Source organism: Manis javanica, chromosome 5 (genome assembly GCF_040802235.1).
Source record: "Manis javanica isolate MJ-LG chromosome 5, MJ_LKY, whole genome shotgun sequence".
Lineage (NCBI taxonomy): Eukaryota > Metazoa > Chordata > Mammalia > Pholidota > Manidae > Manis > Manis javanica.
Window position 1 is genome coordinate 20411425 of NC_133160.1, and position 17226 is coordinate 20428650.

Consider the following 17226-nt stretch of genomic DNA (forward strand, 5'->3'; position numbering starts at 1 on the left):
GTTGCCTCGCAGATCCCTCCCTCGCTTGCTGCCTGCGTCCCTCCCTGCCGCTCCCGCCGCGTCCGCCTTTTGTTCGCGGAGCCGCGCGCCCCCGAGCCGAGGCGGCGGGGCGGGGAGCTGGCGGGGCTGCGCGGGGGGCGGGCCGCGCCGGGCGGAGCCGGGGCCCGGGCGGCAGCCGGACTCGGAGCCCGAGGGAGCGATCGGCGCGCTGGCCGCCGGGGCCCGGGCGCGCTCCGGGGGCGCGGCGAGGCCGAGGGGGCGGGCGCCGGGCGGAGCCGCAGTCGGAGCCGGGGCGCCTGGAGGCGAGCGGGCCGCTCTCCCCGGGCTCAGAGCAGCGGAGAGGCCGTGCGGCGGGCGTCAGGGCCGGAGCACAGCCCCGAGCCCGAGGTGGGCCGAGAGGGGCCGCGGCCGGAGCGGCGCCAGGACGCTCCCCGGGGGCGCGGAGGCCGGGCAGGCCCGGGCCATGCGCGCTGCTCCCTGAGGCCGAGGGAGGCCACGATGGAGGTGTCGGCGGGAGAGCCCCCGGCCCGGGGCTGCGGTCCCCCGCCCGCACCCGCCCCGGAGAGGAAGAAGAACCACCGCGCGCCGTCGCCGGCCCGGCCCAGGGACGTGGCCGGCTGGTCTCTGGCCAAGGGCCGTCGCGGCCCAGGCCCGGGCTCCGCAGCCGCCGGCAGCGCAGCGTCTTCCACGCGGCCCGACAAGAAGGGGCGCGCGGTAGCGCCCGGGGCGCGGGGCGCAGGGACGCGCGTCGCCGGGGTCCGTACTGGGGTCCGCGCCAAGGGCCGCCCGCGCCCGGGTGCCGGGCCGCGACCACCGCCGCCGCCGCCCAGCCTCACCGACAGCAGCTCAGAGGTGTCGGACTGCGCGTCGGAGGAGGCGCGCCTGCTGGGCCTGGAGCTGGCGCTGAGCAGCGACGCCGAGTCGGCGGCCGGGGGCCCGGCGGGGGCCCGCACCGGGCAGCAGCCCCAGCCCGCGCTGCCCGCACAGCAGCCTCCGCGGCCACCCACCTCCCCGGATGAGCCGTCGGTGACCGCGTCGTCTGTGGGCAGCAGCCGCCTGCCACTCAGTGCCTCTCTCGCCTTCTCCGACCTCACCGAGGAGATGCTGGACTGCGGGCCCGGCGGCTTCATGCGAGAATTGGAGGAGCTGCGCTCGGAAAACGACTATCTCAAGGTGGGGGCGCTGATGGGGGAGAAAGGGGGTCACGGCAGGCGCCGGGCCTCAGCCCCACTGGCCTGAGGCACAGTCGGCCCACTGTCCCACCAAACGAGATGGGAAAAGAGGCCTAAACCCTTGGGGACCACCTGACCGACCTAGGGCCCCCTCATATCCCTCCTCCGGTTTTATTTGGGGAACCCCGTCCTGTGGAGGAACCTAGATGAGCTGGGAAGGGGGAGCTTGGGAACGCTGCTTTGGAGCCTGCCTAGTAGATGCAGTGCTTGGGAGAGGGGTGGTTAGTGAGGAGCTGGACCACAGCCTTCAGCTCAGAACCGCTGCCCTCAGCCAGTGGCGAGGCCTTTGCTGGCCCTCCTTTCTGGGACAGGCAGCCGTGTGCACTACGGGGAAACCTGTGGCTGTCCGCTGCCGACGAGAGACCGGAACACCATCCTGAGGCTTTACTCAGGGCTTTCCCGGGCACAGGCCTGTCCCCGCCTGCCTTTCAGGGCGGGTCCCGTTTGAAAGTATGACATCTGGGAACATCCCCTTGGCTGGAGTCCGACTTCCGCCCAGTCTAACGGTCCCACAGCCTGGGAGGGTGATGTTGTGGGAGAACCAGTTCAGAGGCAGCTTCCTAAATCCCAAGATAATTGTGTTCTGCCCTGTCCGGGACATGCCCTGTACACACAGCTACCCATTAGCCCCTCACGGTGGGTGGCCAGGTCCTTCCCGTGCTCCTAGTGGGAGGAGGGAAGCTGCCTCACTAAAAGGCGCATCCCTCTGGGCACATGGGGAACCGAGAGCCCCCCTAGAAGAGCAGGCTTTGCCTTCACCCTTTCAGGGGACATGAGCACATATTGAGTGCAGGCCAGGCTCCGGTCTGCCCGCTGCCTGGAACCCCTGCAGCTTGAGAGACAGCCCAGCCCTCGCGTGTCGACCTTGGCTGGGGAGATTGGAAGCTTCATGGGCTCTACTGCCACTGGCAGGGCTTGCTTTTGGAAGAGGCTGGAATGTTGCCTATTCTTGCCAGTTGATGCTACCTCAACACCAGAAGAACCCTGGCGAAGAGCCACGGAATCACCACCACACTGCTGATTTATGTCTGCCCCACAACACTTAGCTTGGTATTGCAGCTCTTCAGGCCAAATAGGTTTCTCTCACATTAGAGCTTGGGTCTTGCTCAACTGTGTCTCTCCCTGATGATTTTCCCCTGGGATCTGCTACCAGCTTATGTTCAGTAAGAGCTTGTAGAATAACAAACTAGGGTAACCTCCCCTTCCAGTCCCAAGCCAGTCCCTGTGCCAGGTCTCAGTTTCCTCATTTGTTAAGTGGAGGGTGAGTCTTCCCAGACGCTCCATTCACTGTTGACAGCTGGGGGTTCAGTCAGCTCTCACAGTCTTCAGAAGCCAGTGGTGAGGAGAGGACAAGCGGAGGGTGGTAGGAGGAGGGAGACAATCCAGAAAGAATCTTGGCCCTGCCCTCTTGTTGCTGAGAGCTGCTTCTGGTACTGCTTGCCTGAGCTGCTCTAAGCCCAGACCTTGAGCTCCTCACTCCCACCTCCTGGCCTGCTCTGTTCACCCTGGCAAGGGAAAGTGGGCCAGGGAGTTTTGCTTCAGGGTCTTCCCAGGTACCCACTCCTGTGGGCTCCTGCCCATCCCAGGAAGTCACTGGCAGAGCTCTGGAATCCATCTGAGCCACTGTGACTGTTAAAATGGAAAATAGTCCCAGAGGCTGGAGCTGAACCCAAGATCTCATGGGCCAGAGCGTGGCTGGACACCAGCCACTGCCTAGGCCATGGCTGGGCTTTGGTTTCTGCCATTCAGTCAGTGCTTCAGGCTTCCTGCACAGGCCTTAGTCTCCTATTGGGTCTGGGGTCTGTAGCTTCTGGGCTATGTGATCTTGGGCTAGTTACATAAGTCTCTGGACCTCCATTTTCTCATAAAAAGGTGCACCACCCATCTTCCAACCTTAAGGGTTAACTGGTCTAATGTGTGCAGACACCACCAGAGCACCTGGCATGGAGTGAGCCTCATAGGAGGGCTGCAGTCATCACTGTGCTTATTCAGGGGCATGTGACACATTCCATGGGTGCCATCATATTCTCTGCAGATTCTTTGGGGGTAGAGTAGATCCTTCTCCTTGTCTGAAGCAGGCATGACTCTCTCCTGGCCCCTCATTCATTCACCAACTATTACTTAGAGCCTACTGTGTACAGGTACTAGCACAGACTTGAGGATACAGCCCTGGGTGACAATGGAGTGTCTTTTTCATGGAGCTTTATTTTGGGTCTAGTGGGGAAGACTGGAATTACCAATGTCGTACTATAAATCACCACACAATAAAGGTGGAGAAGGGCCCAGTGTGCCAAGAGCATATGCAGGTGGGGCTGAGGGTGCTCAGGGAGACCAAGGGCTGAAGGCCGAGATGGAGCCGGCTAAATAAGGAGCTGCAGTGAGAACATTCCAGGCTAAAGGAAGTAAGAAAAAGCTTGTTGATTTTGAGGACTGGTGCTGAGGACGGAGAGAGTAAAGGGATTGGATGGAAGAGGTGAGCAGGTCCAGATCGTGCAGTTCCCACTGTGTACACTTGAGTTGGTCCCTAAACTTCTCTAGAACTTTGCTTAACCCAGCTGCCAACCTCAGAGGCCAGGTGAAAGTCTAGAGACCATGGATGTGGACCATAAATGGAGGGGCTATTACAGGAGGTGTTGTTTGGTTCACCCTACAGATGGGCACACTCTGCCTAGAGCAGGGAAGAGACTTGTTCTGTTGCAGAGCCGCTTCTCCAGGCAGCCGGGTTTGGAGTAAGAGTGCCTAACACTCTTGATGTGTTCCCTGCCCCTCTGCGCCACTTTGCATCTAGGACGCAGAAGCTGAGTTACCAGGAGAAGGACTCCAGATCCCCAGCATGTCCCCTGCAGGCCTCATGCTGCCTGGGTTGAGTCCCGCTGAGTCCAATGGGGCCCACTCAGGCTCATCTCCTGGCTGGTGGGGGGCGCTGGGAACTGCCACCCGGGGAAGGCCTCATGGGTGGTGTCAGGTCCCCTATCTCAGGAGACCTACTCTGGGGACCAAGTGGAAAGCATCAATGGGGCAGCTCTCTCCCAGGGAGGCAGTAGAAGGAGCTGCTGCCGAAAAGGGAGTGAGCTCACTGTCCCTTGAGTTAGTTCGAAGAGAGTCTGGGTGACTTTGTTTGGATAAAGACACAGGGCTTGTGCAATGCAGCATTTTGTAAACTGTACAAAATGGTGGCGGCTGTGATTACTTGAGGTGGCTTCAGGAAGAAATTTAAGTGGTGGCTACAGTTGAGCTGGTTAACCTCAGAGTCCCCTCTAGGCAAAGATGTCTGAAGGTTATTGACTTTTGGAATTCTAGGATTCTGAGATGCAGCTTAGGTTAGAGCAGACACATCAACTATGTTTGACCTTCGAAGCCCTGGTGGTCTGAGGTCTTCCAGCTGCTCGCCACCACTAACTGTCACTCATATGTCATGTAGTGAAGACATGCTGGGAATCCCCTGGGGTGTGGATGGAAGCATCTGAAAGTTGGAGCCCAAACACCTGGCTTTGAGACCTGACTGTCATTTACTGTGTGGCCATGGGCAAGTCACTTGGCCTCTCTGAGTACTTGTTTTCATCTGTAGAATGAAGATGATGGAACCTGCCTCGGCAACTTCATAGGACTCTTTTCAGAAATCAGGGAGGTATGAATGGACAAGAAAACATTCTGCAAGTAGTGAAATCCCACATTTCTTGTGGAATTGTTATTATTGTTAGCCAGTGAGCAGACAGGATGTGTACCTCTTTAGTCTTGGAGGAGCTGGGAGAAGCCAGGAGGGTGGATCCCCTCAGCTTTAGGAAGTTAACAAAGCAGAAACTGCTCCAGGGAGTACAGGAAGGTGTGATCACATTGCATGCTGTGTGGGCTCCATGAAGCAGGGCCTCCCACCTCCTTGGAGGGACTAGAGGTGTGTTTGAAATGCCGCCAATCTAGATGTCAGCCCAGAAGGGCCCAGAGAAAGCATCTAATCCAGCCCCCAGTTCCCAGTGCACAGTTGGGTAAATGGAGTTTCCAGATCACACACAGCCAGGTTTCCAAACCTGGTTGGTCTAACTCTGGGTCCTGTTCTGTTTCCGGTGTGACTTGAGCAGGGAGCTTTTGGTCACTAACAGTGTGTCTAGTCCAGGGCACAGGTTGGTGAGAGGAATCCTATTGTGTGCCAGGCTCTAGGCTAAGACTTGTTGGGAACAAGTGGGGAATTACATGTGCTTGGTCTGGGGCCTGGAGCCTTCAGGCAGTGGGTGGAGGGTGTGTGTGTGCCTGCATGTGTCACTGTGTACTTGCACCAGTGCAGTGTGATTGGGACTGGGGCATCTGAGACCCTGGAAGAAGTGATGGGCATTGGGATGCACCCTTCAGGGTGAGTGAATGGTTAGGCTGGAACTCAGCATGCTGGAATGTGAGAGTCGGCCTGGGGACCCCCACACTACCGATCCCTGGGCTTTTATGGCCCTTGTCTCACATGCCAACTACTGATCATTTCCAGGGTGCCAAGCTCTGGGTTAAATAAGCCCTTTACTCCTCACGGCCTGCGTGGAGGGTTCTGATTCTGATATCAGACCTGCTTGGCAGATGAAGAAACAGAGAGGCCATGTAACATGCCCAAGATTGCACAGCTGATGTACTTGGGAACCTCTCTAGACAACCCTAAGGGACTCCTCTTCCCTGGGCATCTTTCACCCTTCCCATGTAGCAGCGCCCACTCCCATGCAGGAGGCAGCTTGTGCCTCAGAGTTTCACTGAGCAGTGATCTCACCTGGCTTTGCTAGTTACAAGCTGTGTGACACTGGTGAGATATTCAGTCTTTCTGAGCCTGTTTCTTCTGTAAAATGGGGGATAAGCATGCCTGCCCCTGGGAGAGTGGGGACACTTTTCAGTATGGTGATATAGACCAATGCACAGTAAATGTTAGCGCCTGTTACTTCTTTAGACATTCACTCACTCACTCATTCATTCATTCAACATATATTTTCTGAGTGCCTTCTGGGTACGAGGCCCTGTGCCAGATGTCTGGGACAGGAGCCAGCAAGTTGTGAAGTTCTTCTCAGCTCCCAAAATCTGTCACTGGGTGGGGAAGAGAGGCAGTCATCACAGTCAGCAAAGCTCTTGGCCAGTCCCTACCCTGAGTCTCAGCCCGCCCTGTGGCAGCTGAGCGGTGGCCTGGAATCCACAGCAGTTTGTCTGTCTTAGGGGGAGGGGGCAGCTCCAGCAAGATGGAAAATGTGAGGTGGTTGCTGCTGAGGCCTGGGGGACCAGAGCACCCAGCATTCCTTGCAGAGTGGCTGGGCCTGTGTCCCGGGCACACTCTTGCACACACAGACGCATACACATATTCACAGCTTTTACTCAGAGATCCACACTCACATCTCACACACCTCACATACACATCCAATGACACACTTATGTCACATGCTTCCAGAGCACACCTCTCGACACATTAGAGAGGATACTTGCTCAGAGAAGTACACAAACCCCTGCAAATATACAACCTCCTGTCTCATCACACCCACACATTATCAGACAGACACAACAAACTCACACTATCTAGGAGACCCCGTGCACTCACCTCTTACACCTCCAGATGCACTTGGCCATGTCCCAGAGATGGACACACAGCCTGGAGACACCCTCAGACATATCGGAAGTACACATACGGATGCAGGCACACACACAAACCCACGCGGACTTATTACACACAGGCGCTAGCATCTACGGAAATGCTCAGATCCGCCGCCAGGCAGGCAGACACAAACTCATCCCCCAGATACTCTGCTTCTTCCACAAGGAGAGCAACAGAGGCTCTTGCACACCTGCCAGGAGATCACAGGCACACACCCAGGAGACGTGAACACAGAGTCACAAAATGCTCAGCCGTGTACACATATGCAGGGACACAAGCCCAGAGCATGCATATGTCAGGCCCATAGCATTTGCTGATAGGAGGCAGTGACCCATGAACCAGGGTGCCCAGACACACACACACACACGCACACACGCAGACACACAGGCTGTGACATTTCACCCGCACAGAAACACAGGAAATCCTGGTCCTTGTCTTCCTGGGGCTGATGTGTACAAACTACTGTTTTCAGCCCCTCCACAAGGCTTCCTTCCACAAGGCTGCTGGGAACAGTGAGGAGTATGGCAGGGGCTTCGTTTTGCAACCTCGTGGATCTGTGGGTGCTAGGAGCTGGGCTGGGTGGTAGGTGGGAGGCTGGCAGGCCACCAAGGCTGGCAGGTCAGGAGAAGTTGCACCAAAGGCCCTTAAGCCCCTGATGCCCAGCACTTGGGCTTGAGCCCAGTTGGACTGAGTGCAATGGAGTAATTGTCAGGCCTGTGCATTGGAGAAACACTGCCCAGGGGCAACTCCCTCTTAATCTGCTTGGAATTTCCTGCTTGCCCTCTTGTCCCTTCTCTTCCCCCTCACCCTTTGCTGGGGGTGTGGAGGGCCATGCTGCTCCCATCCCTAAAGGGTGCTCAGTTCTGCCTGGGAAACCAAAGAAACCAGGATAGAGGAGGTTGGAAATGTGGGCACTCAGAGTAGGGACCTGGAAGACTTCCTGGAGTGGGAGACGTGATCTGAGGAGTTAGCCTTGAGTGGTTGCCTCTGTGCCCAGCTGCTAGAAGAGTGATTGGTGCACTGTAGGGACTCAATAAATATTTGTTGTGTGATGGAGTAAAAGGCAGTGATCAGGGTCTGCAGGTGGGCTGCAGGCTTAAAACCGAATAGGTGGAGGGAATGGTGGGTGGTGGTGGTGGTGAGGGGGAGGCATGAAGGGGGAGTTGGGCCTGTGGGAAAGGCACTGAATGCTGAGCCGAGCTGGGGCACTGTGAATACCTTGCTGGGAGGGGGCCATATCAACCTAACAAAGCTCGGAGCTGCCCCCTTTCTTTGCAGCAGCACATGGCCCAGGGGCCCAGCGTAGGAGGGAGGGAAGGCTGTGCGGTCTTGTGGGCAAATTCTATCTTAGAGTCAGGCCTGAGGTCAAACCCTGCTTTGTCACCTTCTCCCTATGCATGATCTCCATGTGCAAGGCCCTGCGTCAATCAAGCCTCAGTCTTCCTGTCTGTAAAATGGTAATTCAGTCCTTTTCTTTCAGGGCACTTGGGAGCATTGGTATTCAGGTGTATGGCACATGCAGCACTGCCCTGGGTGCAGAGGAAGGCAGGGAGCCCACATTCTGCGTAGCCTCTGGGTGGCGGGGGTCCGGAAATTCCCCAGGGGAGGGGCTCGGCTGTGTTCCAGGCAGGGGCCTGACCAGCAGCCAAGGTTATCACCGAGGTCATTCTCCTGGTGCCCATAGGCATGGCCTCATCTGCAGTTATATCCTCTGTTCTCTGGTGTCAGAAGGAGCTTGGGGCTGGGGTGGGGTAGGAGCCCGGGACTCAGGGGTGTTCTGGGCCAGGAGGCCCACAGGTCAGCTCAGCATCTGCGTTCTTTGCACGTAGGAGCACTGGCCTCCCAGAGAGCTGGTGGGGGGTCAGAGAAGGTGGGAGCAGCAGGCCAGCCCTTCCCTCCTCTGGAGTCCAAGGTGGTTAGCTAAGAATGCTGTGGTCTACAGCCAGACTGACCTGGGCTTGAGTCCTGGCTCTGCCTTTTCCTCTGTGAGCTTCCCCTCTGAGCCTCAGTCTCCTCGTGTAAATGGTGATGCTGACAGTGCCCTGGCTGCAGAGTTTCTGGGAGGATTAAGTAAAGGAAAGCATGCATATAAGGATTTGGCAGAGCCTGGCTTAAAGCAAGGGCTCAACAGCTACCCACCCTCATCACTCATTTTCCACAGGCTGGGGCCTGGCTGCCGATGAGCCCTGGGCCCTGACAGTAGGAGCTCTCCCTGGCTCTGGGTGTGGGGCTCAGCATGGAGCAGGGCCTGAGGTGAGTGTGGAGCTGAACTGCATCGTGGATATCTCCAAACACATCTCTCCCTACATATCCCCTTTCCCCCTTGCCCATGTCAGTCTTCAATAGTCGCTGCCCGTGCTGTAGACTGTAACTTGGGGATGCTCCTTTGTTGATGGATGGCTGCCTTAGGGCTGCCTCGCTGGCAGACCGAGGTGAATGATATCCCATTATCTGGGACACCAAGAGAAGCTCAGCCTTCAGTGGAAAAACAGTCTGGGGTCCTGCAGCTAGGCTGGACCTAAACATCTTTTCCCTGGTTTTGCCTGGATCTACATGGGATCCCCTGAGTCTTTGCATCAGCCACTCCCACTGCTCCTTGGCCCCGCCCACGTGCCTGGAGGCCTGTGGGGTCCTGCCTTCCTTAACCTTGCCTCACCCCTGCCCCGCTCAAGCCCAAACTCACCGCAGGCCTCTGTCCCTGTGCTTTTCCCACCGCGGGGCCTTCCCCCTGCCCTGTACTGAGCTTCTTCCCACCTTCACAGTGTTCACAGTGCCCCAGCTCGGCTCGTCATTCAGTGCCTTTCCCACAGGCCCACCCCCCACCCCGCATGCCTCCCCCTCACCCCCACCCCCACCCCCACCCACCATTCTCTCCACCTATTTGGTTTTAAGCCTGCAGCCCACCTGCAGACCCTGATCACTGCCTTTCACTTCATCACACAATTGAGTGTATTCCCACCTTCTTCCTGTATTGAGCTGCAGGCCAGGCTCCTGTGTTAGATACCTAGGAGCTTCCTGGAGGCTCCTTTGGGGCATTTACCTTAATGGTAATTTGATTATTAGTTGGGTAATTACAGGTTTCATGTCAGCCCCTTCCCCTATGTGTTTGCATGAGGGCAGGGATCTTACTTGGGCAGGACTTAGCCCCTTCCTTTTACACAGGTATAAACTGAGGTTCAGAGAGGTTAAGAGGCTTACCAAAGGTCACACAACCTATAAGTGGCAAGAGGCAGAAGGATGGGGTCTTGTGGTGCTCTTCCAGGGTGCCAGGCAGGGAGAATGGCACAAACAAGGCTCAGAGGCATGAAAGGTTGGGGTGGACCGGAGCCAGTCCCTTGACTTGCCAGCCTCACTTTCCCTCTGCAGAGACCTTTGAGTCCTGTTCTCTACCTGCTCAGAGGTTTGGCTGCAGCCCGGAGACCATTTGGGGGATGTTTTAAACGTCTCCAGATCCAAATATTGCCTCCCTTCCTGGCCTTACATAAAGGACAGGAGGGTCATTATCAGGTGCCCCCGCTGTGAACACCACCCAGAGGCAGCAGGGGCTGTGCACAGCTCCCTGTTCTGTCGGGAGAGGCCTGGGAGGGGGCAGTGAACCCACCTCAAAAGGACTGTCGTTGAGCACGAGATAATAGACGTTCATTCAGAGCTCAGCCCAGTGTCTGACACACAGTAAGCCCTTGTAAGTATTAGCTATATTTTTGTCACTATTGTCCCATGATAGAAACTGCCTTGTCTAGTTTACAAGAGCTTGAACTGGACTCTTGGTTGTGCCACTTAGTGTGTGACCTTGGGCAACATAGTTGACTTTTCTGACCTTGGTGCCTTACCAGTTGGGGATGGCAGGGATACAGCGAGATTACCTGTGCTGCCTGGCATGTGCCTGGCACGAGGAGTGCTTAGTCATTATTTATTGGTGCTGGAGAAGCAAGTCAGGAACCTAGACTTCCCTCCTGACCCTGTGGGTTGCCGGGACCAGGTAGCTTCTGTGCCACTGGACTTGGGTAATTGTGTGGCACAGTGATGCCTGGCTGGGCATCCTGCCCTCCTCCAAACCTTGGATCCTAACTTCCCAAAACTAGAGCACAGCTCCCATCCAAGGAGGTAAAGCTGGGTTGAGCTCTGGGTTGGGAGGCAGGAGCCCAGAGTCCCTCCTTCCTTGCTTCTGGACCCTCTGGGGGCTGCAGGAGTGTCCCCAGTCCCTCTCTAGGCCTCAGTGTCCCAGTGTATGAAGGGATGGAGTCTTTGGGTTCTCCTCTGCCTGCTGCTGTCCCAGAGTCTTTGCTTTCATGCTGGGAGGGAAGGGGAGCTCTGCAGAGCCTCTGCCCTCATTGGGGTCCAAGTGTGATGATCTCATCTGGAGCCTTGACAGAGTCTGGGGGACAGGCAGAAGGGACGGCAGATGGCTGCCCTGGCCTCTCCGGGGGGCTGGCAGGCCGCCCCTGTGGCCGCTGCTGGCCTGCCCTGCAGGTCAGCCCTTCCGGGCTGGGATGAGTAGCCACAGCCAGAGCCAGAGTGGCAGATGGGCAGGGAGCCTGGGCTCTGGCCTGAGGGCGGGGCTGTGGTCACGGGGTGGGGAGGTGGGGAGAAGGTGGGCCAGCCCGAGGCTCCTTTCCCTGTAAGTGGTTGCTGTCCCACAGCGTGAAGGTTCTGGGTCCTGACGCTGTGCTCTGTCATTCTTCCTGAGTCTGTCTGCCCATTGGCGGTTCAGGTCCCTAGGACCTGGGAGGAGGGAACATATTTGGGTAAGGTTTGGAATGTAGCAGGGATGCAGCATGGGTGCTGGTGGGCTGGGATTTGAGGCCCACCCCTGGGATCCAAAGCCCCTGTGGGCATTAACTTCACAGAATCAAAGAATTAGATTTGGATGTAGCAGCTCTGACTGGAAGTGATTTTCTGCAGGCGAGTGGAGCTGGTAGTAATCTTCCTCTCTTAGGACCCTTGACTCATTTGGCAGCTATTTTTTGAGCTGTTTCTTTGTGTGCTCAGCACCGTGCTGGGCTCTGCCCTCCTGAAGGTCACATCCTAGTGGTAGAGTCCAATCTTTCACAAGCAAACCGAACAATATTTAAAACAATTGGTATAGCAAATAAGCCTGGGACATACTCCATGAAAATAACAGGTTTGAGATGGACACAATGGACCTAGAAGGGTCTGGAAGGCTTCTCTGAGTAGGTGGCATTTAAGCAGAAGCTTCAAGCAGGTCAGGGAGCCAGGAGGGCAGAGATGCAGGGCGGGGAAATCCAGGCACTCTGCAGCGCCTTAGAGGCGGGACAGACAGGGGTCTTCTGGCTGCTGGGAGAAGACCTATTGGCTGGAGTGTAGCCAGAGGGAGGAGTCGGGGTTGAATATGTAGAGATGGGCAGGGTTCAGACATTTGTTTGGCTTTTAGGTCATGTAATTTACATACAGCTAAATGAGTTTTGACAAAGGCGGACAGTTCTGTAACCACCACCGCAGTCAAATAGAGAAGAGTCCCATTGCCTCCCGAAAACTACCCTGGTGGCCCTTTCTAGTCAGTTCCTCCTTCCTCCTCCAGCCCGTGACAAGCACTGATCTCTTATCTGTCCCTATAGGCCTGCCTTTTCCAGAATGTCACGTAAATGGAATCATACAGTATGTAGCCTGCTGAGCCTGGCTTCCCTCACTTAGCATGATGCATTTGAGCTTCCTCCATGGTGTTGGGTGTCAGCAGGCTGTTCCTTTCTCTTGCTGAGTAGTGCTCCATTAGATGGGTGTACCCCTTTTGTCCATTCACCAGTTGAGAGACATTTGGATTGTTTCCAGATTTTGGTGATCATTGGAGGGTTTTAAACAGGAGAGTAATGTGGTTTTAAAAAACATCACTCTGTGTCCCGAGTTGAGAACAAATTAATGAGGAGCAAATGGCCATCGTGCTGATTAAATTCAATGATTTGGTGATGAATCTGGCTCACCATACATACTCACTAATTGTTCATACAAAAGGTCTGTGCCCTGGAGCAGCAGGGGAGGCCTCTTGGTGGAGTTGGCATTTGAGGAGGTGGGAGACAGATGCTGGGTGGCAAGAGTGTGCCATGCAGGCAGTGCAGGGCCCCTGTGGGAGCAGGGTGAGCTGAGATCTGGGCTCCCTGCCCCTGACTCAGCCTTGAGGTACCAGAGTTTCTAGAACGTGGTCTGCAGGGCCCATCCCAAAGTTCCCTGGGGTTGCTGGGTGAGCAGGCACCTCCCAGGGCCTGCCCTGGTCCGACAGGGGCTGACTCTCTTGGGTAGGAGGCAGCTGGGGGTCCCCTGCTCTGGAAAGGCTGGTAAGAGATGATTTCCTCTTGCCTTTAGGAAGCCCTGCCTCCCCCCTGGTTCCTTCCCTGTCCCCTCAGGGCCAGCTGGGAGCTGTTGCTGGGGTTCAAGCCACCATTGCCACTTGCTGTGTTTCTGCAGAGGGGCCCTGTGTTTGGTCCCTTTGACTTCCAGCCCCGCAGGTCCGAAGACCTTCCAGTGCCTCCTCTACAAACCAATCCCGGCAGTCCCCTGCATCTCAGGGTCATTGCAAGTGCTCCCGTGGGCTTCAAATCTAAACTTCCCCCTTCTGTCCTCACTGTACAAAGATTAATCATCTTACATGTGTGTAGGTTTCCTGCAGAAAGCACTCTTTCCTGGGACATTTGGAACATGGCCTGACAGCAGAGCTCTGCTTCTCCAGCTTTATGTCCCAATGGTGAAGAGTGAGGGTCTAGGGAAGCGGCCCCGATCCCCCAGGTGTGGCAGCCCCAGAGAGAACACAGGCTCCACCTAATTTTGTGCCAGGGACTCTCTGCAGAGACTCATTTTTAGAATAATGTTTTTAAATGTTCAAAATAAAATACAAATGAAAACAACTATATCGAAATACAGTTTCCGAGTATATTTTAAAATTATGATAGAGTAATATGTGTGTTTATTAACTCATAAGATCTTATGACAGGTCTATTAACTACTGTAATTTCAAAGTACTGATGAGTGTAAGCAATATTTTGACATTTCTGCAACAACTGTTATGTGATATGAAAATATGTGTGGTTTCTTTTGGTGGTAAAGTCAAAGTACTACTAATACGACTATGGCTTGTCCAGAAGAGAAGAAAATATTAATTTTTAGTTAGAGGTTAGTAAAAATAAAGATGTGGGTTTTTTCCCTTCCCATCCAAGTTCATGGACTGCCTGAATTCTGCTGCAGACAAAAGACCCTGAACTCTGCCATCCAAGTCCTGCTTGGAGGTTTCTCTGTGTGACTTTGGGCACAGTTCACCTTCTCTGTGCTTCTCTGTGGTTCTTCACTTCTAGAGCAAGTTGGTGATTCCTGTCCTGTCTGTCCATGGGTTTCTGTGAGGACCCATGAGATGATTCAGATGGAATGTTGTTGTAAACTGTGAAGCCCCGTAGTGCTGTGCAAGTTCTAGCTATTATTAGCAGCAGTGTGAGCTCATGTTTGGCCCTCTGGCCCAGCATGGACCAAGAAACTCTTCCTGGCCAATTCCCCCAGGATTCCTGGGAACCAATCCATTTCAGGGAGCGAGTGTGCCTCTGAGAGGCTGCTTCCTGCAGGCTGACCTCATGGATCATCAGGAGGTGTGTAGGGGGATGGACAGAGATGCACTCTGTGGTCAGGGAGTAGGTGGGTGAGCAGGAGGTTCCCTGGGTAGAGACCTTGCCCATCTTCCTGGAGTGGCATGGGGGTCTGAGGCCAGCCCTGGAGCAGCCCAGGCTCTCCCCGATGCATCGTAGCTGGCTTGGGGCTGGGATCAGGAGGGCCTTCCTGCCCTGGCTGGAGAGAGAACGGGCTGGGCAGAAACCCTACTCATTTTTCCATCCATTCATCCACCCATAGACAGTGATCAGTGCCTGCTATGTACCATGGCCTGTCCCGGGTGATGCCGCAGACTAGGCATGAGTCAGACCCAGCCCCTGCCATCCCTCAGTTCTTGAGGAAGATAGAGTTGAAAAGAGGCAACTGCAACCTGAAGTTGTTAGCATAGGAGAAGCACAGAGTTCAGAGGGTGGGGTTTGAATCAGATTTGGGGAGGAGGGAATGCTCTGGAAGGATGAGATAATTAGGGGTTAGCTGGCAAAGGCCATTCTAGCAGAGGGACTAGCCCAGGAACACCTGAGAGTAGAACACGCAGTTAAGACACCCTGGGGTTCCCAGGGTCAGGCGACCAGCAGCTAGTAGGGGAGACAGACAGCTATCTGCTTTTTTTCAGGTGTTCTCCAGTAAGCAGGAATTACCTCTGTAATCAGAGCAAAATAAACATTTTCTGTAAAGGGAAAGGCTGACTACCCTGGCAGCAATGTGGCCTACTCCCTCCACCTTCCCATTTTCAGTTTGGGTTAAATAATCAGGGTAAGCTTCAAGGGGAACAGAGGTCAACTTGGCCAGAGGAGATGGGTATGGAGGGTGTGGCAGGCTGCTTGGTCTAGGCACCTTTCCCCAGCTTCTTTTGGCCAGCCGTTCTGACTGCGGGTTTTAAAGTCGGGGGCCCCAGCTCTGAGGTGGGCACTGCTGGGCAGAGGGTCCCTTTCCTGTCTGTGGGTAAGAATGAGGCTTCTGATTTCCCAACTGATGTTGGGGCTCTCCTCAGAGCCCTGTTGTGTAGCCACCAGGCCTGCCGAGTCCAGTGGAGTGGACTACTCTGACCCCACTTCCATGTGGCTAGGGGTCCTGGGAAGAGAGGGGGCTCAGCAGGGCCACTGAGCTGTCTTTAAGGAGCCTGGAAGGCTGAGCTCCCACCCCGACCCCCCAGCCTATTCCTGACCAGCTCCCTTGGCTGGATCAGATAATAGTCACCAGAGAGCTTTTGGGGCCAGGACTGTTGGACTGAGGGGCCCCCAGAGATTCAGAGGCTCAGTGAGGTCTAATAACCTCCAGAGTAAGGCCGGGTCCTGCGCTCCTGGGTCCCCTTCCCACATCCCAGCAGTCACTTTCCCTGCCCCCACCTCAGGCCCCAAAAGCTTACCAGCTTCTGCTGCCCACATCCCTGCAGACTCGGCCTGTGCGGCCTGTAAACCAGCCTTTGTGGTTGATCACCCTCTAGGGTGGGCTGAGCCAGGAGGGGCTGACCCGCACTCTGCCTGCAGCTGAAGCCAGCCCCCAGGGCCCTGGGCCCCCCTTGGCCCCCGGAGAGATGGAGCTGGCATGAATGCAACATCCTGCGTTTTCAGACATTGACTATGGTGAACGGCAGGCCCTGGAGAGACAGCTGCTCATGAGAAAGATCATTCATTCATTCACTTATTCAATAGATGCGTATTGAGTCCTTGCTCTGTTAAGCCTTGGGCTGGGGATTTGTGGTGCTGAGACACGTGACTCTTGCTCTTTTTGAGAAAAAGACTGGAAGGAAACACCCTGTGTTAGAGTCACTTGGGGTGGGGGTGGGGTGCACTATCCCTGGAGTTTCTGATTTAGTAGGTCTCAGCTGGGGCATGAGAATTTCTGACAAGTTCCCTAGGGATGCTAATGGTGCTGGTTTGAGAGCCACTGCGATTCAGGACCAGGTGGAGGAATATGAGTGATTTATGTTTTCTGTATTTTCAAAACTGTATGATCACTGTTTACTTTTAGCAATAGAAAAATCAACTATTTAAGAGTTAAAAAAATAAATCGTCCTCAAAAATGACTCCAGTGCTCTAGATGTGGTCCTATGTTGAGGGGATGTCACCTCCCATGATCTAAATGTCACACATGTGTTAATGTTGCCTAACATCATGTAAGGGACGTCGTGTGTCCCTTACACTTTCCTTGGCTCACCCTGAGCTTTGGGTCCACCCAGACCACCACATCCTCCTCATCACCAGGTCCTGTTGGTATGACTGCACAGATGCCAGTAAAGAGCATGGTGAGGGTTTGAACACAGGCCTGTCTGGAGGCTGGGTTAGCCTGGATTTAGCTGACTGGCCTGCACTTCCTGAGTGCTGTTTCCTTTATGCTTCATTCATCCACGAGCTGAAATGGCATGTGGAGCCCTTACTTCCTCATTTCTTTAACTGGTGTGATCATTGACTGGCCCACTTCCTCCTTTTCCACTTTTAGTTCTGTCCACTTGGCGTGGTAATGAGTCTGTGGGTATATTGGGGTGGGGGTGGGGGTTCCGGTGAGGTGACCATCCCTGCAGCGGGTGCAGGCAGAACCATCTACACTGGGGGTTGCTGCTGAGCCTGCCCTGAGGAGGAGGCTGTGGTGGCAAAGGGGGATTAAACCCTTCAGTTGATGGGGGTAACGGAACAGTGTGTGTTAGGGTTGGGAGAAGCAGATACATGTCCCCTCTGTCTTCTTCTCTGCAGTTCAGAACCATTGAGAAACAGTCCCAGGGTCCAACAGGTGCTGTAAACACCTCAGTGAGCTTTCATACTGGAGCTGGCCTGGAGGGTACCGCTTTCT

At 55.3% G+C, this 17226-nt stretch overlaps 1 protein-coding gene across 4 annotated transcripts in view; it reads left to right on the forward strand.

Annotated features, from left to right (window-relative positions):
* The first annotated feature begins 351 nt into the window (after nt 1-351).
* The window catches only part of MTCL2 (microtubule crosslinking factor 2), a 69911-nt gene continuing 53036 nt past the window's right edge, over nt 352-17226 (forward strand). For all 4 annotated transcript variants that reach the window (XM_037012713.2, XM_037012710.2, XM_017674441.3 and 1 more), the window contains exon 1: nt 352-1173. In XM_037012713.2, the coding sequence (XP_036868608.2) occupies nt 499-1173 (675 nt within the window). In that variant the 5' untranslated portion in view covers nt 352-498. The remainder of the gene's footprint in view (nt 1174-17226) is intronic.